The following is a 26,587-nucleotide window of genomic DNA, read 5'->3' as shown; positions in this document are numbered from 1 at the left end:
TCCTGTAATGCAGAACAACAACAAAAGCAACCAACTCCACTTATTTTTAGATATACTTGGATCCCCTTTAAGAACATTGCAGACATTTTCATTCATAGTTTCGAATGAAGAGAATTTTTTTCTTCATCTTATAAATTTCATGGACAGCAATGAAAGGATTACTTAATGCAATTCAATCTTAGAAAATTGTTTATGTTCTCAAGAGACAGAAAGAAAAGGATATGTGCACACAGAGATCTGACTCATAACTAAAAAAGGGAAACTAATTCTGCAGACACTATTCTGAGATACATTGTTCTGAAATGTTTTGCACTAGTAACATACTTTCCTCTCTTTATTTTTGAGTTTTTAAATACTTAGCCTTCCTGCCACACAATTTTTCACAGTTGTCCAGAGCAGTTTATTGAAATAAGTGATTTGTCCAAATCCTAATTATCTCAATAAGCCTAGTTTAGATCGGAGTCTGGATCTTGTCCACAACTCAGGAATTATGTCATAGAAGTGGAATATTTTCTTCCCCACTGTGTAATGTTCAACTAGCACTACTGTTAAAGATCTATTTTCTATAAATATTGTATTCCTCTAAGTAACTAGTATGCAAGTACTTGGTTTATGTATCACCTTTATCATCACTACCGGGCCATTCCCACCTAAACAAACCCAGAACAGCATTAGCACTTTCTAACTGCCATGCATTTTTAAAACAAAATAGAAGATGGAAAGACAATATAATTACATGATGGGCTGCTGATATCTGAGGATAACCTTACTTTTACAGTAATCTTACAGTGAATAGTATGTTCTTATTGTCATACGCAGGTAGTTCTCAACTTAAAACCATTTGTTTAGTGACCATTTGAAATTACAAGGGTACTGAAAAAAAGTGACTTATGACCGGTTTTCACACTTAAAACTGTTGCGGCATCAAAACTTGGATGCTTGGCATGTATTTATGACAATGGCATTGCCCCAGAATCATGGAATCACCATTTCCCAGCCAGCTTCCAACAAGCCAAGTAAATGGGGGAAGCCATATTTGCCAAATGACTACATGATTCACTTAACAACTGCAGTGATTTACTTAACAACGGTGGCAAAAAAGTCATGCTTAGCAATAGAAATTTTGGGCTGAGTTGTGGCCATAAATCGACTACCTGTAGTATAATGAGTTATGTAAAGCAATAAATAATTTGTATTTGCTTTCCTTTGCATGTAAAGAATGGTTATTTTGCTGCAGATCAAGCTGTGACTCTATAACTGAACTTAATAAGCCCATACGTGCTTAATATTTACCACTCTTGGATCTGACTTTGAAAATCTGTTTTGCTTTTCCAGTCAATTGGGTAATAAATGTGCATTTAAAACTCAACTAACAGTTTTGCCTTTTACAATAAATGTGTTCTTGAGCCAAGTGACCTAATTCTTCCATGTCATCCCAAAGATTTCAGGGTTGGAAAATAAACTAGTGAGGCCATGGAAAGAGAAAAACGAAGCCAATTAACTTAATAAAAAACATATTGTTCTGTTATTTGTTCCTTCCTTATTTTTTTTTCCTTTTTTTTTTTTTTTTTTAAGAAAAGCCGACCCCTGATCAGTTTAACAGGAAAATCTTTTATTTCTCCAAAAAAATTTAAGGAGAACTTACAATGCAAATTTTAAAAATATATAGTGGTTTTAAACTGTGTTAAGTATGTCCTGTTCTCATATATTATTATATTTATTCAGCATTTTCTCTCATACCATCTACCTGCTATCTAATTGTAGCCCACTATGTTTAGACAATCATTCATTAAAATGTATGCTGTAGGTAAGCTATTTTGAACATAAGATTTTATTTTAATTTAGATCTAGTACAATGTGACAACTTTCCTGAAATCTGGTTCTAGTCCAAAAAGAGCTTCTCCTTTAGCCTCTAAATCAGAGGTGTCAAACTCGTGTCGTCCCAGTGGCATCACGTGACGTATTGGGACTTTTTCCCCCTTCACTAAACTGGGCGGGGGCAGAGCCAGCCCGTGACACATCCGGCCCACGAGTTTGAAACCCCTGCTCTAAATAATATGTGGCATGATGTGAATATGATGTAAAATAATTTGATAAGTTAGCTTCTGCAGTGCCACTACCCTATTAGTAGGAGACTGCTATCTAAGAACAAGAGTGCAGTCCTTTGTACATTTATCACAGAATAAGTCTCATGAATGATGTAATGATGGTATAATGGTGAAAGCATCACGCATGAAACTGGAAGACCATGAATTCTAATTCTGCCTTAGGCACAAAGCCAGTCATGTGACCTGGGACTACTCACTTTCTTGCAGCCCTTGGAAGGAGGCAATAAAAAAACCACTTCTGCCAAGAATGCAGTCTCTGAGAATTGGATACAACTGAATAGAAAAAAAAGTATCATGAAAAGCACAAGTATGCTAACATGTATATTGCATAAATTAGTACTAATCAATTTCAGTTAGTACTAAAAATTAGTACTAATCAACTTAAGACAGGTAGGCTTGGTTTGCATCTAACACTACTTATATTGGCATTTTTCTGCTTTTGGCTTATAGTAATTTGCACGCCAAATCTGTATCTGTTAACCTGATCCCCATGATTTATTTAACAAACTATTATTTGTTTGGGATTTAACTTGTCAAAGGAGAAATGCCACAAAATATTTAGACTTTAGCTATGAAGTTTATGGTTTTAAGTTGGTCTCAGCTTTTTTCCATCCAACAGAATTTGTAAGATTAAAAAAGTACAATATAACCTCACGGAAAATTTAAGAAGTTAGCTGCAAAGAGATATTTCAATGTTATTGAAGTAATTTAAAACTTTAGCTGACCAATGAGGCAAATATATTAGATACTGATTTTGCAAAGCCTCAGGCTATCACCTGTGTACATTGAATTTAGATTTACTAGAATCTAAGCAGAAACTAGGATCAAACTTTGTATAACTTCTTGCTATTTTCTGCAAGGGGTCAGGTGTTTTTTGCAAATTAAACTCTGGGCTTGAGTGATAGAGACTGCAGTACCCAGATTTGGCATTTCCTGGTAGAGATGTAAAAGTCATCCCATTGACATGATAAAATGCAGCAATGTGAGGAATATTTATCCTATTGTGTTGATGGTATACAAATGTAAGCAGGAAACCTTCTACAGTGAAGCAGAGGCACCAGTGTTCCAAGGTGGAACTCCATCTCCTTATTTTATCTGAAAATGCCCCTTCATCTATCATGTTATAAATTATTCAGAACATCTGTGGATAATCTATATAATTTCCTCATTTATATAATTCTTTGCCCTTGGAATACTTGGGACTCTTGGTATTTTTTTTGGCTGGGAAGCCAGATTGTTCTTTGCATGCCAGTAAAGAAAAATTCTTGGGCTTGATTGTTCTGACCAAGGCTTCCTAGACCATAACTACGCACATGCTTATTTTAAAAACAAGACTTATTTTATTGCAATGCTGGGAATTGTTTTCATTCCCAGCCAGAATTAATTTCAAACAGTCCCTCGAGATAAGCACTCGCCTTTCTTTTCTGTGAAGTGCTGCCAATAACAGAAGTATCAAATGAACTAGGAAAAAAAAAACCAACCAAAATACAAAAAGCTTCAAGAAATGAATCTGAACCGGACTAACGACTTTGCTTCCTGCAAAGGTTTTGTCATCTTTGCCTGTCCTTTATACCTTACGGGAGGGGCAATCACCTCCCAGCCTTACTCACGAGTCACCCCTTTTGTTTCAGCTGCTCTCACCTTCTAGCAGCTCTGTGCACACACACACACTTGGAAGGCTCCCCTGGGTCCTCTGCCTCACTGCTGCCAGGCTCCAAAGGCTCCAGAGGCAGCACCCCACTCCCAGATGGTCCTGGCCCCATCTCTGCATCGGATGCAGGACCCTTGTCCTTGTCCTCTCCAGACTCCCGGACTGATCCCTGTTCTTCCCCACTGTCCGATTCTGCTGCTGTCTGCACCGGCTGCCGGCGAACCACAACACTGATGACAAAGAGAACCCTTTCCCCCCAATACTTAGTCTTTGTGTTCTATTGATTATGACAGGCTGTTGTGCTAAAAAAAAAAATAGATCACTTTTTAAATAACCAAAGCAGACCAGAGATGTATGACAAAGTTTCTTTACTGGCATGCAGAGAGCTATCTCTTCCATATACTGTAGGTCTTAATTGTTTCCCTCACTAATGATTTCCCCCCCACAGCGGTGTATTTTTATCCAGGTCAGGGTTCAATGTCTTTAAAATCTCCTTCTACTTTGTCATAAATGCACTCATTCAAGTATTGAAAACATTGACAGAACATAATAGGATAATCTAAGTTAGTTCCATAAATATTAAGCATAGCTATTACAGTTCCTGCTTCCTTGCATCAATAATAATTTGTTGCACATCAATTGGTAATCTTTTTTGAAACAAACTAGCCACATATTTAGCTGTCTTTGAAGTATTTGTAAGTAAATTTGTACCACACAATATTCGTAGATTAATATTTAAATTCATTTTATACTTTATTAATAAAAGTTTCTCCTATTCTACTAAATGAGTCTCCTGTAGATAAGAAATATCTGCCCTTAACATATTTTAAATATGCTAAAATTTAATTTTGTTTTTCGGTTCTTGAGGTTCTTTTTATATTAACTTCATTAATTTTATTTTGGCCCACTTATCAATGTTTTCCCAACAGCAATTCATTGTATAATCTGCATCATTTCACAAATATCTAGTTATGAACTTTACAGTATTTAAATATTTATCATATTTTTAATACTATTTACAGATGTAGAACCTTCATAGGAACTCAAATGAATATTCAAATAGCAATATATTACATATGCAGAGAATCTATACTTAACAGAAAAAAATGTGATTATAAGAAATTAAAGTAACAAAGAATGACATCTATAAACTACCAAAAATCTTGTTCCTAGTAACATTTAAATGGGCAAGAGTACATCATAGGGCAACCATTTTTGAACCAAAGTACCTCAAATGGGCTAACTTACAAAATATGTCCAATTATCCGGGACTCGTGAATCTTGAGGGAATGAAACATGAGAAAATTATGGCTGCTTCAGTACTGCTGCTGCTTCAGCTCTGCTGGGCTGCTGCTGCAGTCTTTTGATGTTCATTTTGAATGTTTCATGAGTTTCCCAGCCATTCTCGTAACGCCTTGCTCCTTTCCTCACCCAGCAGCAGTGACTTACCTACATGCTGGCAACTGGCAAGGGAAGAACAGGAAGAAATCCGCCCCCACACTCCCAGCCTAAACCGCTGTGTTCCCCCCCAATGCTCTTTTCCAACCTGTGCCATCCCTGACATATATGGAATTTCTTGTGGCCCCCTTACCTGCCTGTGAGCCTTGGACTTGCAACTTCCAAGCTTCCCCATTGATTCTCTTATGGCAAGATACCCACAAGGAAAGGGAAGGGAAGGGAAGGGAAGGAAGGAGGGCAGAAGGGAGAAAAGAACAGTGAAGAAGGAAGGGAGAATGTTGCTTCCATCTGTTCCCTGCCAGCTTCCCACAAGAATATTCAATGGGAATGCCAGCAGGAAATCAAAAGCCATTCCCACTCAGTGCTTTTTTGCCCAGACTATGTCTGTGTTTAGGTAAAAAAAAAAATCTGAAACAATAACCCAACAGCACACGGATTATTTATAAAACTGAAAAGAACCTTTACTTCTCCCCCCAAGAAATAAAGAATTGCATGACTTCTCAGTGAGATAGTATTGTAGTTCATCTCTCTTATTACAAGTAAATACACAGAACAATTTCAAACCAAGCATTTAAACTCAAAGATGAAGACTTAAATTGGCAATATGCCCAGACTCATTATCGTGAAATTGCTAAGAGTACAGAGACAAGAAAAGAAAAAAATCCAGTACCTTTGCAGTGAGGCTTTTCTTTCCCTCACCTCAGGCAAATTTATACGTCTCCCTTGCCATGAAATGAAACACAGTCAAACTTACCCATCCACCAATTTCAACTATAAAGGTCTTTGCATTCATATGGTTATCAAATCTCTGGTCTTGATGATCTGTTGGAGGTAATTGCTGGAAACCACATAAAATATTGTGATTGTACTGATCCAGTGAATTCAGGTTCTTCTAAATAAACTTATTTTATCTTGAGACTTCTTTGGTAAAACTAGGATAGAATGATACTTTAGTATGGCTAGAACTCCAATAAGGATTTTACCAATTCCTGGTGAAATATACATAATGTCGTGGTTGACTTGCTATGCCGCCCTGCTTGCAACCAGACAACAGTAATGGGAGGGGGGAGGGAAGGCACTGGAAGGTAAGGGAGGTTTGGGAGGGAACTGTGGAAAGCAAGCGTGCCACCTGGAAGCATGAGGCAGACCTAAACCTCAAGGTCATCGACTGGGAAACAAAAACGTCAGAGCTGGCTTTTCTACTTCTGTACCCATATGGCTTTTCAGAAAAGTTATATTGTTGAAGCAAAAATGTCCCAGGGGCTTCTTTTCCTGTTTCATGCAATGGGATGATTGATACATAAAATCTCTTCCCTTGTGGTAATACGAAAGAAATGTACAATAAAGATACTGGAACTAGCTCCAATTTTTTGCCTCATTGGAGAAATTTTAAACAAATGTTTAAACCTGGAAAATCCATTGCTAAAATGGGGAGCTTTCTGAAAAAAAATGTTCCATAAATGCAGCCAGGTTTATAGCATAGTAATCAAATACATATTTATTTCATTCTTATCTCCTGAAGTTGTCTGAGAGAAATTTCAGTTAGGCCAAGAGCCAATAGTACAATTAATAAAAGACCCCCAATCTCATCTCCTATCTATCTAATTGTAAGTTAAATCATTTTATATTAAATATGTATTTTCCTAAATGATGCTATCTAAAAATGAGAGCTTTCCAAACTTTCTAACATAAACAGCTTTGTCCTGAATTTAATCTATACACTGGACTGGACTGGACTGAAGAGAGAAGTATAAATTTAATCAATAGAATACATTTCTGCATAAAACATTGTTAACTTCCAATTTCATGTATATTGATCCTAGAATGAAAAAAAATCATATAAATACCCATTTTATAATGTATTGCTACACTGAGATTATATATTGCCCAAAGAAAAGAGAAGATAGCAGCAGCAATATAATTTTCTCATGGTAGTACATAATTTCAGGGGCAATAAAGTTATCCTGAATAATTTATTATTTAAAGCACTTATTCCACATAATTATTCCACATTATTCTGACATTTAATAGCCCAATAAATTTTATGACGTGATAGAAAACCTAATAACTTTAATTCCCATTTATATTCTTGGGTCTTTACTGATTAAAATTATATTTAGTTTCCACTAAAATTATTCAAATAGGAAATTTCAAGAAGGCAACCCTAGAAATGGTATATAAATATTTCAAATCAATCTATCCATCCATCCATCCATCTATATTTATTTAGAAAGACAGACACATTTATTTAGAAAGAAAAACCACTAATAAGATACAATTTAGCAAAAACCAAAATTTAAAAGTATTTATGGCATTTTAAAAATACAGTTATTATGTTTTACAGTTAAAAGTTAGTCACCAAATATAACTGCATGGTCTAAAAAGCAATAATAATCACATACATACATACACACAAAAACACACACACAAAACGGGCTCACCAAATACACCAATCTCAGGCCTGGCAATGACAACTAGTTCAGATTATTTTATTATTTAATTTAGTGTAATATATCTATTTGTAAATGAATTTCTTTATAAAAACATTATTTGCCACTAATTTGTGACAGTTTACATGTAAAAAGACTTTGGAACTGCTATTACAAAGAAGTAATTACACATGTAGCATAATAAAAAAAAGGTTCAACTATGTTGAAATGATATTTCAGTTTGTATTACTCAGTAAATCTTATTCTTCAATATATATATATATTATATTTATAAAATTGATAAAAATAGTGCAACCACTCAAGTCACCTTTATTTTAAGAAGAATTTATTCAATCTTTCTTAAGAGGTTAACTCAATAGTTCATAATCAACTGTCACTGACAATTAAAAATCACAAAAGAAGGGGAAATAATTAAATAAGTATGAACAACTAAAAGTGTTTTGTTGCAGGATTATTTTGGCATCTGAGCTGAGAAAACCTAGGCTCTTCTTTGGCAATAATAAAGTTACTATCAATTTGTTGTTTTATCATAAAAGTGATAATAACTTCTTTTAGGTTGCCAAATTTAACAATTAACCAATTACTTATGTAAATAAGCATTCTCCTCCACATTTCCATAGAAGAAATGTACCTTTGGATATATGTGCTTGGTTTAAATTTTGGCATAGCTTGTATACACAATTTTCCACTCTGCAAAATGACTATTCTTTTGATTTCATGAGAATTTATTTCCAGGTATGTATTTGTGGCTAGCTGCAATTGCCGATACTATTTTCTACTTGGGAAAGTTTTCTCTTTAAGAACTTATTATAGTGCATAACTGCAGATAAATTTCATTACTGATTTATACTTATTGTTATTCCGAAAATATAAAAAAAAATTCAATAGGCTATAACCTTATAATTACTGGCTGAGAGTAAACCTGATTAACCTTTCTTTTAAAATTAGGTTTTTGATTGTGTTGGTAGCCTTTTATTATTTTATTAAGAAAAAAAATCCTTGTTTCTCTAGCTGTTTCCGTAATATAAAAATACTGGAAGTAAAACTTTAATAATTAAACTTTTGGAAAACTTTTTGCTTCCATTATTTTTATATTAAGGAAACAGTTAAGATTTTGTCTACTATTCTTTTGATATTTTGTTATCAGCACAATCTTTTTACAACCGTTGCTTATAAAACATTTTTAGTTGGACTGAGATTTATTAACAACAGATGACAATGGAAACATCCATTAAATACAGCAGCAAGAAATCTTTAGAATCCTGTTTATCGATAAAAAGGAAGTAAACCACAACATAATTCAAGAATTTCTAGCTGTGAAGGAACATGATAAAGGCAGTTGGGTTATTTTATCACTTCTCACTTAGCATTAATGTCTGTTATTATAATACCATTAATCTTTTAACTTAAAACTTGCATTTCATATATGTAGTAGATAGATATTTTAAAAGCTACCTTTTTAGGATCATAATATCCTGGAGACATATAAACATTCAGTTCTGAGTGGAGATATTCTGTGCAAAATATGGATGTCCACAACACAGGCAAGGTTTCTTTCAATATTTTCATACCCATACATTTTTCAGGCGCCCATATGTAATTCTTTGATTATATTCTTCAGTGCAACAAATAAATAAAATGTACTCTTTCTGAAAAAAATCATTATTTCAGATGGAAATAACATGTCATATGGCAAGCTAATACAAGATCCTTGAAAATAAAGTTCCATTATATCCATAAACGGTAAAATCCGAGTGCTACGGTAAGGCATGTAAATACTGAACCTAGATGAAGAAATGGAGAAAAAATATACGTAAGGGTTTCTGGATATAAAAATAAGTTTAAATATGGTTGTTTTAGTCCTTTCAAAAATACAATTCTATCAACATTAAAATGTTCTAACATATTACTAGAATCTCGCATGTAACTGTGTATTGTTAGACAACATGGAAACTAATGTTTTGCTAGGCTGTGTAGATCAAAGCCTATTATTATCAATATCATTTCAGAGAATGAAGAAATTGAAAAAAGGACTAATAATCAAATAAATGGAAGAAATACAATAGTAAGTAGGACTAGAGTAAAAAGATTGTTTAAATTATTCTTTCAAGTTTTTTATCACAATTTTAAAAACAGTTTATGCTATTCAAATTTAATACATACATATATTAAAATAAATTTATGCTAATATGACCTGTTTTATAGATCCTATCTGTTTTAGCAATTAAGTATCAAAAGTGAAAGCTATACTGTGTAACTAGTAGGAAAAATTTATTTCCAGCATCAAAAACATAGCCAATGTAGACAAGAGATTATGCCAACCAAATATACCAATAGAGGTAATAACAAGGGGTTGTATGTTAATCTAAACTAATATACTAAACAGTCAGTTTCTGGTACCAATTAGAAACTATCATTTTTGACATAAATATTAAACGTAAGCATAAACTGAGCAGGCAAATAAGGAAGTTGACCAAGCATATATGTAGACAAAGGATAACTTACCAGCTAAATATTTGATATTGTCAAGTTTGTGTGATTCAAGCATTGTTTTCAGACCTGCAACTTCAGTATCTATTTTCCTATAAGTCTGTGTTAAAGCTCGATCTTGCTGGGCATGCTTAAAGTAGAAAAAACACCTTTAAACAAATGTGTTAATATAATACCATTTTAAGCATCTTATTAAAATATTAGGCAAACATACCCCAAAAATAATACTGTACATTTTTTATGTAACAGATTCTCTTTTTTAATATATAGTTTTAAAGGGGGGGGGGGGAACCTACTTTTGCTCTAATAAAATGTGGTATATGTGTTTATTACTACATAGTGCTAATTGCTTGTGTACAGTATTACAATCACATTGAAATGCTACATTCTTTTTTCCCTGTCTGAGAATTAAAAATTCACTTCTAATATAACTTAGTTGAATATATGTAGGTAGGGCAGCACTACTTAAATAATTTCACAGATTTAATACAAAAGTTGAATCAAATATCTTAATGTATATAGTATTAGGGTTTTTTAAAATTTGTGAATGACACTTCATTTCAAACAGATTTAAACCTTCACCAACCTTCACCAATTCTCAAAAACCTATCAAGACTTCATATTGCTTTTGGAGATATATACCAGTTGGATAAATTATGCTTTGGAAAATATAACAGGACTTACTAAGAACAAAAGGCTAAATGAGGGAAATATCTAAGGATTTTTCTTATTTCTAGATGATATTCATATTCTAAAATAGACATCAGCTTAAAGCCATATATTATCATCCATCATTTTTGCGTAATTCATGATTTTTAATTTCCTAAAGCTTTAAAACCTTTTCATTTAAACCTTTTCATTTTTATATTGCACTATAATTTTTCTAGTAATTCATGAAAGAGTAAGAACCAGCTGTAATGGTCATAGTCAAAAGATCTATTTCTACACTATTCAGGCTGTTTAGACAGCAACCCCATTATACCACAGCTTTGTCTTGTGTACCAGTTGCACTCATTCCTGGGTCATTAAGCCCAGTCACAGTCAACAAAGCTCTGGGCACTTCCACATTGGATCTGGACACTTCCACATTGGACTACTGCAATGCGTTCTACATAGGGCTGTCTTGAAGACTTTCTGGAAACTACAGCTTGGAGAAAATGCAGCAGCGCAGGCAGTTATATGCACTTCTAAAGCAGCCCATGTTATACTTCTGTTCCAGAAGTGGGCTGCCAATTTGCTTGCAGGTCCAATTCAAGATCTGGTTTTAATTTTAACACCCTTCATGGCATGGGTTATCTGAGGGACTGCCTCTCCCAGTTATATCAGCTATCCATCTATATCGGGCAGAGCACGCATGTTGTGGGTCCCATCGGCTAGGGACCTTTAACTGAGAAGTCCCAGGATAGGTGTCTTCTCTGCAACAGTACCTACCTTATGGAAACATTCTTTCCCCCAACATTAGATTATCATAGCTCCATCCCTATTGGTATTATGAAAAGCCTCACACTTCTGCTGTCCAGCCATGTGGCTCCCAGGCAACTGCTCAGATGGCTCTATTGTTGAGGTAGCCATTTTTATTCCCCCACTTCTATGGTTTGTATCTTTTGTTTTATGATATTTATTACTAAAAATGATGTTTATGGTGTATATTTTTTGTTTTTATTTATGGTTCTTATGTGATTATAGTTTGCTGCTCAGAGTTGCCTTCTGTGAGAGGGATGGCTATATTCATTTGATTAATTAATGATGTCTAAGTAAGTTTGAAAACAGATATGAAAAGGACTTTCACTATGATTAATAATTATATTAATAATTATATTTGTATTTCTTACCAATTCCACTATTTCTGTTCTCATTTTCAATACTTTCCTATCATTAAGTGAATACTGAAAAAGAAGAGAGTAGTTAGTTATCTTCTGCTTCTAAAAAAAAAGGTCACCTTCCATTTGTCATTAATCGTCTTAAAATATCACTGCAGCTAGAGTTCATATGAATGAAATACTATCTAAATACCATCAGGCAAAGTTCCAAATGAAATTCTTTTAAATCTACATTGGCCCAGGAAAACCATAAATATCTTCCAAAGTTTATTTTTAGCTATGATTCTTGAACTCATTAAGCACTAATGAGGAGAATCTAAACTCTGCAGCCAGCGAGCTTAAAATAATTTAAAGTTCTTTTAAAAAAAGGATTATCTAAAACAAATGTTTAATCCATTAGTTTAATTCATTTTAATTCATTTAATCTAATGGATTAAACATTAGACAGGTGTCATCCTCACAATACTATTTGATCAAATAGTAACATAATTAAGAGAACCTGTTTAACAATTAACACAGAATTGCATGATACAGTATGACGGTATTTCTGAATAAACTTTATATAAAAGGAAAGTATACATACCAATTCTTTTACTCTGCTTTTTTCTAGATTGAAATCTAACTTGCTATCTGTTCGCACTTTAGAAGTTTCATCCTAGAAAAAAAAAATTCATAGAATTAAACTGAATGCCTGTATTCAGATTCCTTAATCAAAAATAGCAATGCTATATTTAATGAAATTTTCCACAGTCAATGGCCCTAAATTATTCCAGAAATATGTCATTTCTTTTAATATACTACCAAACTCTCCTCCTGCTAAATTGTTCCAGGTTTTTCAGAGACCCAAAGCAGAAGGAGAAGACTAAATTAAAAGCATGAAAATGTGTATTTTACTCAAATGTATACTACTCTCTATATTACTTGGTATCCGGTCAAGAAACCTCAATATAATTTATAAAAGGTGCCTTAAGTTAGCTGAATTCTGCCACACACCCTTTCCATTGCTATGATACAATATCTATTGAACACTATCACAGAAACACCCATCAATGATTTACTTTTTCAACAGCAGTATGTTTCACTACATAATCCAGTGCGAGAAATGATTGTAATTTATAATGTAGGGAAAGACATTATAAGGCATATTCCAAAGCAGTACAGGTATTCATCAACCTACAATAACAATTGAGCCCAAAATATGTTGCTAAGCATAGAAATTGCTGTTAAGACAGGTCAGTGGGCTTTGCTCCATTTTACGACTTTCTGGCCACAATTGTTAAGTGAATCACTGCAATGGTTAAGTGATCACTGCGGTTGTAGAGTGAATCTGGCTTCCCCATTGACTTTGCTTGTCGGAGGGGTGCAAAAGGTGATGACTTGACCCCGGGACACTGTAACCATCATGAATCAGCTACCAAACTTCTAGATTTTGATCATGTGACCATGGTGATACAGCAATGGGTTGTAAGTGTGAAAAATGGTCTGAAGTCACTTTTTTCAGTGTTTTAATTTCAAATGATCACTAAACTGCTATAAGTTGAGGACTAGCTGTATTTCAGAGTATACAACCTCTATCAACTACCTATAAGAAAGACTTCATTTTTTTGCTGAAGATATTTTAGCTATGGTAATTTTACTAGAATATTTTTATTACCAACATTCTTTTAGCACTGTTTCCTATGGATTAATTTATTATAGATGAAAAGCAAATTAAATGGTTTCACTTTACGTAGACAACTTATTTTGATAACAGAAGACCTAGCCCTCTTCTTAAATTTGGGGCTTAGTAAATTTTCCCAGCAATTTCTTGGTACAGCCAGGGCACAGGCCAAAAGATACAAGATAGAACTTTGTTCCATGTACAGATTGTTAGTATAAATGCATGGGATATGTATATCATGTGTATTTAGTACTTTGTCAGCATATAATTTCATTATCATTCTGAGTTGTAAGAGTAAAAGCAACAAACCCTTTCTAGACTAACACAGAATTTTTGTATTCAGCAGTGACTACCCGTATTTATAGAAACTCATACATATTCCTCCACCAAGTGCTTGTAATTTTAGAATATAATCCTATACATATTCATTCAGAAGTAAGGGCAGTAGAATTCAATGGCATTTGCTCCTATATAAGTCAATACAGGGTGAAATTATAAAATAACTTCTTACAGAAAGTAGATATTCGTTCTACATTCTGAAGTTGCATTTCTAAAATAATGTAACTTACTGTTACTTGCTTTTTTAGCTGCTGAAGTTCAAGTTTTATTTTCTTTGCATAAAAAAGAGAATAAGCTTAGTTAAAATACCAGGCAAAAAAGAAGTGAAGCATGTAGCAAATACAGATTTTAGTTTACACTCAACTTAGTTTAATAATGAGGTAGAAGAGGGGAACTTGGAATTCTCACTTAACTACATTAAGTACTATGTATGAGTGAGTGTATATAGATATATTCAAAACACACCTACTGTATATGCCTGTACAAAGCTGAACTGAATGTACCCTGTTTCTCCAACAATACGGCCTCCCCCAATAGGAAGTCCCAGCATGTTTTATAGGCATGAAATGAAATTAAGCCCCTCCCCCCAAATTAAGGCCTATATTAAAACATGCAAAATGGGGGGGAATTGGGGGGGCGCTTGCCATTAGGAAGTACTTTTGTTGCACACCTGGATATGGTGCTGCCTGCATTGACCCCGATACGAAGTGCCCCACCAATGCTGAGGTCAACATCCAAGCTGTCGCCGCCCGCCCGCCCGAAGATGCAAGGGGGAGGGGAATTAAGTCACCCCCGAAAAGACGACCTAGCCATTTTTTCGGGGCTTAAAAAAAAATAAGACCCGGCCTTATTATATGAGAAACACGGTAGCAAGCACATTGATCTTATTAAAGAATTCATAAATATGAACATGGAAGTGAAAAAGGGAAGTAAAAAATCAAGATTTGCAGTCTCAAAGAAACTATATTGTTTTGTATTTTTGTTGGTTTTCATGAAATGAAATAGGCACCAGCATAGCACATTCTTTTGTCTACTGCTCTCAGTGTGATTAAATACAAAACCCTTTCAATAGTATGGTGTCAGTGATTTTATTTAGTACAAGGTTTCTATCTTAAAACTGAAAACAAAAGCCTTTCCTTAATTTCAGATGGTAGCTGATATTCAATAGATTCAACGTACAGTATTTTTGAGCCACCACTAAAATTTCATCCACATGTTCAAAAAATACCCATTACACTTTTTTAAAAAAATTACCTCATTTTCTGATCGGAGTGCTGAAAATTCACTCTTTTCCAAAATAATCATATCCTTTTTTACACCACCAATGTGAGACATTATCTGCTGAACAGCAATTTCCTTTGGAGCAAGAGAAAAAGGGTTTCTTCAGGCCATCAGTGCTAAGATATCACCCTCAATGTTCATTCTAGCTACAAGGTTTATGCAATATATTGTAGAACTGATGGGGACTTTATTTAGTTGAATGTAGAAAGGAATATATAAATAATATAAAAATCATTCTGCCCAGTTTCCATGGTGTGAAAAAGGAATGCTTGATGAGATCATCTCATCTCATCTATTTATTTATCCATCCATCCATCCATCCATTGGGAGGGAGAGGGAAAGGTAGTTTAGTTTTATGATGTAGGACTATTTAAGCCATGATTTACTACATTCCTGCAGTATGCATGTTTGTGCAATACTTTGTCTATTACAATTGTTTGAGATTCAAAGGCCAAAAGCAGTTTTGGCATCTGCTGAGGTGCTCACATGACCTCTGTTATTACTTAAAATAGTTCTGTCTTTTCCTGAGAATGGCAGGTGCTTTCTGCAGTTGTAGTGTGATCTCCAAAAATGTTTATTTGATTTGAAGAGTTGTAAGACAGATGCCATATGCATGGCCACACACTCACCTTGGACTCATGAAGAAGTACTAACTTTGAAGGTAAATATAAGAATCCATGCAAAATAAAGCCATATCAGCAAACAATGAATGCTTTTGCATGGTTTATGAATAGATGGAGATCAGAGTATTCTATTGTTTAGCACAGACATATTTTATATGTTTACTTCGTAACACATTTTGTTAGTAGCACTATCAAAACTAGTTATAACTAAATTTCTATAATTTAGATGGATTTAATCTGAGTCCACCCTAGTAAATATAATTATATATTAAATACTTTCTCAACCTGTTGCATTTTGGTGACCATGTCTTTGTGTATCATATCCATATTGTTTTTCATGATGTTCATTATAGCAGACACAATGATTTCAGACTGCTGTGTGGTGAATCCTAAAACAATATAAAACATTATTTACTACATACACATTGCTTCAACAAAGATAATCATAAAAACAAGAGCTTTCAATAATAATTTGGTGAGCTGTAAAAAACTCTACCCTTTCCCATAGAATTATCATTAGAGAACAGGCCACCAATTGTGCCCTTAATCCTTAAGGCAATGATCTTAACATCTTCCAGCACGAGGTGTCCTCCTGGCACCCAAATTTTTCAACATTTTACCTTCCCTCCATGCCCTGCCTTCCCTTATAGCCACTGACAAATTATGGCCTTTGCATCTGTTCTTACTGTAACGTTTTCAAGTGTTCCCAGATGGCATGTTGCAGTTTGAATATGGAACATATAAAATTGATATGTGTGTATAATATTTGAAAAAAAGCCCTACGCATAAGCCTTACATTATTGTAAGAGGCAACTAGTGAGAAGGTAGCATCTTAAATAAAATCAATCAGCAATGAAATACTTGTATGATTTATGCATATGAATATTTAACAGCATTACTTTCAAAATACAGAAATGGATAGAAAATGAAATCTAGTTTTAATATGTAAGTAATATCCAAAGGTGCAAAATCATTCATATTATCTTCCCACAAAAACACATGCTTACTATTACAGTGACATAAATACACTACAACTAAATATAAATGCCAGCTAATTTACTCCAGGAAATGTATGCAAAATAGTATTTATGTAAGTGGTTATTTCTGAAGAGATAAAGGAATACAAAACTGTTATTGTTATTCAAATTGTAGAATAATATATTTGTTACCATTTTCTTCCAAGAGGCATACAAAGGCATGGGTATCAAAATAAAGTGTTCTACTTCCCAATGGTGAACATCTACTTTTGCTGTTTTCAAACTGCAGAGCTGATGTAAAAAAAAAAAAGATTTAATATAAACAAGTTACCATTTTCTCTTTTACAGAAAAACAATGTATTTCAGCTTTAAATAGCTGGGATATATTCTCTATAACTACAGGTTCCACCAATTAAAACATTTAGCGCTATTTTTTAATTTAAAAAATGGAGTGGAATTTTTATAATTCTCATTCCTTTGTCCTTAAATAGTTAACTGCAAACATGCAATGATGGAGAATAAGTATAAAATGTTTATGATTACACACACATACACCATTTAATCTGAAGTGTTTTAACATCAAATTCAGCCCATTAAACTTTTTAAAATGTTTAACCGATTTCACATGGATTAAAATGAAGTACATTCCTAAATGTCCTTTGTTTTAATCTATGTCATCTGAAAGGACTTCGCTTTGATTAGATACTGTTTTCCAGGCCACTTCTTAAGGATGGGGGAAAGGTGACCTTTCAACAGAGCTCACAGCAGTTGTCTTTCTTCAAAGTGCAAGTCATTATACTAATTCTATAGCGCTGGTCTCTGGTCTCCTTTGCTATCTACCAAGATGATCTTGTAGTGTGACTCTGGCTAGATTTTGCCTGCCTTCTTATCCATGAGAATTTAGATGGAATCCTTCCTTCTATGGCCCAGGGATTCCATCTAAATTCTCATGGATAATTTATCATTTCTAAGATAAACTACTGATTTTATGGAACTTGAAGCATTAACAGTTCATTATATTTCTTTTGTTGTTGCTTTATTCATTTGATTTTTTTAATTTTTTTAATTGTATTTTTTAATTAATACACATTTTCAATAATTATTTTAAGTCACATTTATTGCAGTTTTAATTATTTTAAGCCATTGCTTTAAGGTTTTTTAAAATAGGAAACAGAATACAAATCTTTTAATCAAATTATAGTATAAGTTGTGGGATGCAATCCATTTCATCAAATCCTTAAATAATTATCCTGAATAATAGACTAATAGTGTAATTTAGACATCTTCTAAATCTGGTCAGCTTGGCTCACCTAGTATGATATAGGTAAGGATGTTCTGTGCAGGCAGCCTTTCCAAACACCCAGAGCCAGTAAGATACTTTTTCCTCCAAATCCTTTTTACCCTATAAAGATATTCTAAGAAAAATTCTGCTAGCAGAGGGAAAGTTGTTTCCTTTATAATTTAAATTTTGTGACCATGTGCATATATCGGAGGGAACTAAACCTTTGATTTTTTTAAAAAAAGATATTTACTGCTTTTCATTTTTCAGTCTTTTTTTTTTTAATCCTGTGGTAATAATGATGGATGGCTGAAGAGCCTCCCAACAATTTGTGGTATTTTTGTTTGTACTTGCTCGAGTTTATTTTTTGTTCTATAATACGTTCACATACACTAATCAAACAAAAAAATGTAGAGCTTCTAGATTTGTGTGGATCAGACTATCATTAACTTTCCACTTTGTATTTTTGATTGTGACATGACTTACTGCTTAAAATTACTCTGCCTATTATAATCTGCTACCAGTTCCGCAGAGTTGGGTACTAATCAAGTCTAGTAGATGCTTATTTAACACATCATACAATTGTCAAATTGTGATTGGTTATTTATATGGAAGTAGTCAGTCTATAAAATTATACATCAATATTAACAATTATAGAACATGTGGCTAATAAATTAAATTCCATAAATATAATAAATCATCCTTTGCCACTGCACCTAGATCTTTTATCATTTATTACCTAAATGATGTGATCATTTACAATCAAACCGACACACAAAGGAGCTTTTTTTCTAGAGGCAACTGGACTGTCCGTTTTTTCTTTGAAGACCTTTCGCTTCTCATCCCAGAAGTCTTCTTCAGCTCTGACTGGATGGTGGGGAATTCTTCAGTCAGAGCAGGAGGAAGCTTCTGGGATGAGAAGCGAAACGACTTCAAAGGAAAAAAAATTAGAAAGTCCAGCTGCCTCCTGAAAAAGCAACCATGACCTGGATGACTCCATAAATCAAACCGACACCTTCCAAATGTTTCGCGTTATATAATACAACCTCCACGAACTCTTGATCACTAACCGGGGAGAAATCGAAAACGTGGAAAGCGCATCGGGTTAACTACTCCGCAGTAGAAGAGCCTGGGGGGAAAAAGCTGCTTTTTCCTACTCCCCAAGTACAGAGAAGCCCTCCACAGAAGCGACGCGCAGGTGTCCACCCCTCCAACCTGCCCTGCCCGTCTCACCTTGTCCTTCCACCGCTCGGCAGCGGCTCCCGTTCAGGCTGAGGAAGCGGCTCCCCACGGCAGGCGAAGGGAAGCCTTCGGCACGGGACAAGGACGAGGCGCGCGCCTCGGAGCACGGCCGCCAGCCCGGGCTGACTCCCGCCGCCGGCCGCGCGCGCGCTCGGAAAGCCCTCCTCGCCAGGCCGCTCGCCCGCTTCCCATCTCCTAGGCAACCGGCGGGGAAAGGGGAGCGCGCGGCGCCGAGAAGGACGCCGCGTTCTCCCTGAACGAAGAGGAAGCCCTTTTGCCCGTTCCCCACGATGGCGGCAGCGGCTAGACTTCTGACCATCCCTGCTTTGGCTTTGCACGACGCCACGGAGCCGTTGTTGTTGCTCCCTTCGCGCCGGAGGTCTACCGGTGGCTCTCTTTAGAAAAGCGCTCAGTTCCTCCAAGTTTGCTCAATTCCGGCGTGTACGGGTCCCGGTTCGGCGCGCGAGACGCATGCGCCTCCATAAGAGGCGGGTGGTTTCGAATGACGTTCGGGAGATAACACCCGCCCGGCTATGTGTCACCAGTTGTTGTCGTTTTTCTTCCCCTCCCTTCTCCGGCTGACGGGCGTGCACACTTGGAAACAAAACGAGCACACGCGTACGTAGCCCGTGGGAAGAGCCCCAACATCCTCAGAGAGGCGGGTTCCGTATGCACGCCCGCCTACAGTAATTACACGCTGGGGAGAATTGCACACAAACGCGCAGGTGTGTGTGTGAGAGAATCCTGCAAAGGAAAAGGTGCTTCCCCCCCCCTTCTTTTTCAGCAGGCAATTGTACTTTCTTTTTTCTTTTGAAGACGTTTCGCTTCTCATCCAAGAAGCTTCTTCAGCTCTGACAGGATAGTGGGGAATGGAAGGATTTCTATTCCTTGCAGACAGCTGGTCATTTGCATCCTTTTAAAGGGTCACCTGAGAAGTACTCCTGGTTCCTGGTTGTACCTTTGGGACTAAGAATCTCTACAGACTTTTAGCTATACAATTTGGGATGAACACCCTTTGAATGGTGAGGGCATATAAATGGATTTCCAGAAGAAAAATGGCAGACTACAGGAACCAGGAGTACTACTCAGGTGACCCTGAGGACTGGAGTGGAAATCATCCCAAAATATCATTCTGAGGCCTTTCTCCATAAATGAGTTGAAATCATTTCCACCCGTCTTTGAGCTTGCAGCCATCTTTATCATCCTGAAAAGGATGCCATCCAAAACTCACAGCTGATCATTTTCTGTTGCCTCTGTTTGAAATCACTGTTAAATTTCCCTGAATTTTTTTTTCCAAAGAAAAATTGGTTTAACCCAAAACCAAAAAGTTCTGCAATGTTTCCCTTTCAGCAATCGTACACAGTGTGGGATGGGGCTGAAAATGCAAAAAAGTAACTATTGGGCTACCACATGTACACTTTGGGGGTGAGGACACATTCCTAGAATAAAAGGAATTAGAGATGTGTGCTACTTGTAGTCTTTACAGGATTCCAGTGTTTAGTTTTTAAACTACCATTCTCCTTCTGCACTTGCCAGAAACACAAGTTATGGAATTGTAAGAATACTTATTAAAATATTTTTACCCTTTTCTTCAGATAAAAGTAGTTTCCAAAAGACTTGACATAAAATCAACAAAATCAAGATAGCCCTTGTCTATAGGTAATCCTTCACTTACAACCACAATTGAGCCCAAAATTTATGTTTCTAACTAAGAAATGTATTAAGTGAATTTTACTACTTTTGTTGCCCCTTTTGTTAAGTGAATTACTGCAGTTGTTAAATTAGTAACAAGGTTGTTAAGTGAACCTGGCTTCCCCATTGACTTTGCTTGTCAGAAGGTCACAAAAAGTGATCACATGACCTCAGGATACCGCAACCGCCATAAATATGAACCAATTGTCAAGCATCTGAATGTAAATCACCTGACCACGGGGGTCATGTGATTTACAATGCTGCAATAGTCATAAGTGTGAAAAATGGTCATAATAGGTCACTTTTTTCAATGCCGTTGTAACTTTGAATGGTCACTAAACAAATTGTTGTAAGTCAAGGACTATCTCTACTGGTTTTATACTCCCCCAAAAAGATATCAAGAGTAGAAAAGAAGAAAGGAAGAAGGTTCTAGTAACGGTTTAACAGTATGGGAAATAACAATATTGGAATCAGAAGTGGTTTAGAGCTGATACAGTAATTCTGCTTCCCATCTCTTCTTTTATTCCAACCTGATGGGTTGACAATGAGTTCATGGTCTTTATTTCTCTGCAAAAATATCCTGAAACAATTTAAAGGACTAACTTTGAGATTACATTTGAATAATCAGAAACAAGAATTCACGTTCATTTAGCCAGTGCGTATCGATCCTTGCGATTGTCAGGTTTTGCTGCCGAAACCTCCCGCTTATTTTGGCCTGTGTCCCTTGTGCCATCCCATTTGAATATTAGCTTTATGTTTAAAGACTTGGGAATGATTTAAGCTTTGGAATAAATGCAAAACATAAAAAATAGCCCCATATACTTCCACTTGCCCACTTTGGTCTTGATGCACATTTTCAGTAGACAAGAATCCCTAGGGCACTGATAATATAAGATAAAAATATCAGAAAGTATGTTCATGAATTGTCATAGATCTGTTCTTGGACTGTTAATTTAATAAATACCTAAATATAATAAAGTTCTATTAAATCTAACCCATCTTGTTAAATTATTTAAAAGTTTTATTGTAAGTTTGTTTGTCATCATAGTTTGGAACAAAGGAATCTCATTTACTCCTATTTTCTCTACACAAGAGAGATCTTTCATACTACAGAGATAAAAGGATATACCCAGCTGCAAATGCTGGAAAATCATCTCATTGTCTCGAATTTAGTGTATTGAAATAATTAAATCCTGTTTTATACCATCAAACCATGGCAATAACTTTTTTTTTGAAAATTTTATTTGGGTTTTCACAAAAACAAAATACAAATAAAACCTCTTTTTTGAAAATAGCATGGTCCCAGGTTATCACTTCTTCATACAGACACAAAACTCAATTTCATGCTCATTTTTATATTCTATTCCATATTACCATTTTATATTTTCTACATAGTTTTTCCCCTCTTTTAATTTTCTCAGCTTTGTTTTAATTATCTCAATTCAAATCATTATATTTATACTTTTGTCTGTCCTGTTACAATTTCACATCTTTTCTTATTAAGCAAATTTTTCCCTGTAGTTACCAATTAGAGTATGACACCTTTATATCCTTTAATTTTATCCGTTCAAGCTCTTATTTAAGCTTCAATGTATAGCTTTAAGATTATAGTATTCAATATAATACATAACTTCCAATCAAATTCTGCTTGGTACATTCTTAAAATAAACACTATATTCTTAAAAAGAAAAAAATTATATATATATATATATATATATATATATATATATATATATATATATATATATATATATATATGTAAATAAAACACATTCCATTCCAGTTCAATTCTATCATTAATATGCATTAAAATCTTAACATCTTTAACATTTCTTTTCAATTAAATATCATACTTCCTTGGGAACACTTATAAACTTTCCATAGTTAATTCTTTTTTCCCCATATTTCTCACTTATATTTTTTAAATCATTACTAATAATTAAAAATGTTCCCTTTTAATTCTCTCAATCATTTTAATTCATTTATTTATTAACAAACATCCCACTGCATTACAATAAATATTTTATCCATCATCATATTTTCTAAAGTTATTTCTATTTGTAATATAACAAAGCTATCTTATGTACCTTTGCAGAATCCCTTTTACAATTAAATTTTCACCCATTATCTCTAAACAAACTTATGGTTACAATCCTTATATCTTTTCCCTGTTTCTCCATTTCTTGTTTCTGTCTTTTACAACTTCTTTTCCTTGTCTTCTTCTCCCTCTTCTTCTCCCTCCCCTTTTTACCCCCTCATCTCTCTACTTCTAACTCTCTCATCTGTAATCCCCTCTTCTGTTGCTTTCTAATATTATACTTATCTTTCAAATTGTTCTTCTTCTTTTTGGTTGTTTTTTCTAGTCTTAAACCTTTCACTCTCTCTGCCCCCTTTTCTTTTTTCCCCCCAACTTAAAATTATTTGATCATTAAAGATGGCTTCTTCTTTGTCCCAATCTTCTTGTTCTGCAAGCGTTTCTTGTTGCTTCTCATAGTTCCAGATCTCCATTTCTAAGAATTGAAACACGAAGCCAAAAGAACTTCTCCCCTCTTGTGCATCTTCTTTCCATTTTTTAAGTTCCATTTTCAGTTCTTCTAAGAGTGATACCATTTTAAAAACTTTTAAACAACCACCCGGTTAATTTTAGTCATCTAGATGCAAAAACCAAAAATCACCAAGTAATCCAAATAATCCAAGGCTGTTTCTACTTGCTTCTTTTTTCCACTTTCTCTTCCTGGGTTCTATTATTTTGTTACCAAGTTTCCATTAAAATGTATCTTTGAGGAATCTTGTTAAAATTTCACTGTAAGTTCCTTTTAATTACAGTTCCATTCCTTAATTCCAGGCAGTCTCCTCCATTTTTCCAGATCCTGCCCTTCTATTCTTTTTTTTTTCTCCTTTCCGGCTTTTAAAAACTTTTAAATGTCCAGAAATCTTTATTATCCCCTTGACTTTTATTTTCAGCTTAGATGCCTATTAATGTCAAAGTGGATTTTTTTTCAGTTTCTTGCTTAAGTCTCTTAGCTGTCAGTATAAGGAAGGGAAGAAAAAAAACCTAATCCTTTCCCTTCTCTCTCCTTCGCAGCTTCAAAATCTTCTTTGGGAACAATGTTGTTAAGTTTAAATTCCAGGGTACCTTATTTGTTGTCTTTGCTGTTTGACCCGGTCAACCAAAACTTTCTCTTCTTATCTTCCTCCTGCACATTCTTTTCCGGTCGAGTTCTTCTTTGTGGTGGCCATTTCTGACCACCGCTACAACCGCCTTCGGGAAAGGCAGTAATGGCCAGCTGGGGAGGAGAGATGCAGCTCTCCTCAACCCTGCAGGCAGTCTCCCCCCTCTTCACCACCTCTATGGGGTGGCTTAGCCCCGAAATCAGCTGGCTCGGGGCGCTCCAGCGGCGAGCACGGATCAAAGCCTCAGAGAGATGAGGTTTCGGTCTGTCACCAAAGAAGCTCAAACCGGAAGGGGCCATGGCAATAACTTTTGATATATACGTGTTTCTAGACTATTTTGGTTTTAGCCTGAATCCTTTACTAGATGAAATAAAAGTTATTTTGATGTTTAGTCTTCAAATAACTTTTTAAAACTCTTAACTGCTAAAACATATACTTGTAGAGAAAAGCATTGGTTTCCTTGTCATGTGGATTCTGTAAGCTGAATTTCAGTTTATCAAAAAGTATGGTGTAACATCAAGATAAAATTGTCACCTTTGTCTTTAACAAGTGTGACAGGCAAATATTTTTCATGGTTTGAAAAACAGTGTTTCTGGTAAAAAAAAAAAAGGTAAATTATTCAATGAAATTTCATAGCGAATCTGCAATTGATCTATAGTATAAATCTAATGAATACACATTGATGAAGTTTAAGAAACTGACTCGGTTTTAAGTTGTCTGCTAGGTTATTGCAACACACATTTTGTTGGATTAGTAATATTTAAAAATATGGGAGAGTGCTTTGGTTTAAGAACTTAAAACAACAAAGAGCTCTGAAATAAAACACAAGTTCAGTCAAATGTAGCCCTCAATTATTAGCTTATAAAAAATATCCCCAATAGATAACTATCAGGATATATTTTAATAGAAATATTTAATAGATTTTTTTTTAATGTTCAAGTTGCTCAAAGCCATGTAAATATGCAGTAATATCCCAGTTGAGGGAGGGTTGCTTATTTCTGATTTGCTGTTAATTAGCTTTTTTCAATTTTGTATTATTACCCCCATTACTGTACTACTATTTGATTTTTGTTTTGTTTTTATTTTGCAAAAATATTAAAAGTGACAGCAGAGGCAAGAGATATAGATAGTTGCTCATTTGCTCTGTCTTGCTAACAACGTAGACTGTAATAATTAGAAAAAGAAAAATAATTAGAAAAAGACAAATCAAAGTTCTTAATTGGTGATATTGTCGTTAAAATGAAGACTATAGAAAGTTAGCACCCACCCTTCTCATTATTACCTTTACTGTCAGAGTACAACATGTGTACAGTGAGATTGGCTGAGCCTCCCTTCGTGCACCCATACATACACAACTCACAGTGAGGACAGAAGTCCCTAACCCAGTCCCAATCTTATTACTCTGTGACCTTGTTACACAATGCGCTGGCCCCGCAAGTCTGTCATACTATATTGACATCAAGAAGTCTGACAGCTCAAGGGTAGAAACTGTTCTTCAGCCTATGAAGCCTATGAAGAAACTGTTCTTCGGGTTATGCTTCTACCTGATGGTAGGAGAGTGAAGAAGTGCTGACCAGGGTGTGAGTCATCCCTGAAAATTTTCCTCACTCTTCTAAGGCAGCGAGCCCTAGCAATGTCATCTAGTGGTATCAGGGAACAGCCCACAATGTTTTGATGCTGTGCTCACCACCCTCTGCAGTGTCTTTCTATCCACGGCTGTCAAGCCAGCATACCATACTGTAATGCAATATGTGAGGACGCTTTCTATTGTGGACCGGTAAAAGGAGATCATCAGTTGTTGTTCCACTTTATTCTTTCGCAAGACCCTAAGGAAATGGAGTCTCTGTTGGGATTTTCTGGCCACCTGGGTTGTGTTGATTTTCCAGGGGAGATCTTCACTGAGGTAGACTCCCAGGAATTTAAAGGAGGAAAATCTCTCCACACAGCCCCCCTCGGGGCAGGTTCCTCTCTCTTCTTCTGGAAGTCTAACACCATCTCCTTTGTCTTGCGGATGTTTAGATGCAGGTTGTTTTCTGGACACCATGAGGATAATTTTTGAACCTCCCCCCCCCCCCGGTATGCTGTTTCGTCTCCACCTGTAATGAGACCCAATATGGTAGTATCATCTGCAAACTTAATGATCACAATGATCACACTTAATGATCACACTTAATGAAATATTCTAGGAAATATTAAAAGTCAGAATATTATATTTCCCTGGATGAGAAAAGGAGGAACATGTTTTTAAAGAGAAAGAGCAGCTTCTTGCAGCTCCTTTCCCCCAGCAGATATTTGGTGCCCATTGAGCAGGACTGGGCCAGCCTATCTACAAGACAATGTAGA

At 35.2% G+C, this 26,587-nt stretch overlaps 1 protein-coding gene across 1 annotated transcript; it reads right to left on the bottom strand.

Moving 5' to 3' along the window:
• Window positions 1-7,965: 7,965 nt before the first annotated feature.
• Window positions 7,966-19,988, bottom strand: MCUR1 (mitochondrial calcium uniporter regulator 1). Its single transcript, XM_087961359.1, has 9 exons — window positions 19,370-19,988; window positions 17,050-17,148; window positions 16,166-16,269; window positions 15,231-15,332; window positions 14,207-14,248; window positions 12,561-12,632; window positions 11,990-12,043; window positions 10,173-10,287; window positions 7,966-9,451 (listed from the first exon to the last, which is right to left on the bottom strand). Exons 1-9 carry the CDS (start codon window positions 19,695-19,697, stop codon window positions 9,396-9,398), a joined length of 972 nt encoding a protein of 323 aa, XP_087817485.1. The 5' UTR covers window positions 19,698-19,988; the 3' UTR covers window positions 7,966-9,395.
• Window positions 19,989-26,587: the final 6,599 nt, after the last annotated feature.

Source organism: Notechis scutatus, chromosome 3, assembly GCF_049901735.1.
Source record: "Notechis scutatus isolate UNSWTSFEM ecotype Mainland chromosome 3, rNotScu1.2, whole genome shotgun sequence".
Lineage (NCBI taxonomy): Eukaryota > Metazoa > Chordata > Lepidosauria > Squamata > Elapidae > Notechis > Notechis scutatus.
Note: the sequence above shows the minus strand (reverse complement) of the source record. Positions and strands in the feature narration are given on the sequence as shown.

Coding starts and splice junctions, on each gene's coding strand:
- MCUR1 (XM_087961359.1), bottom strand. CDS start 19,697: ATGGTCAGAAGTCTAGCCGCTGCCGCCATCGTGGGGAACGGGCAAAAG. Junction 15,333..16,165: donor TGGTCACCAAAATGCAACAG/GTTGAGAAAGTA, acceptor CTTGCTCCAAAG/GAAATTGCTGTTCAGCAGAT. Junction 9,452..10,172: donor CAATATCAAATATTTAGCTG/GTAAGTTATCCT, acceptor TTCTTCATCTAG/GTTCAGTATTTACATGCCTT.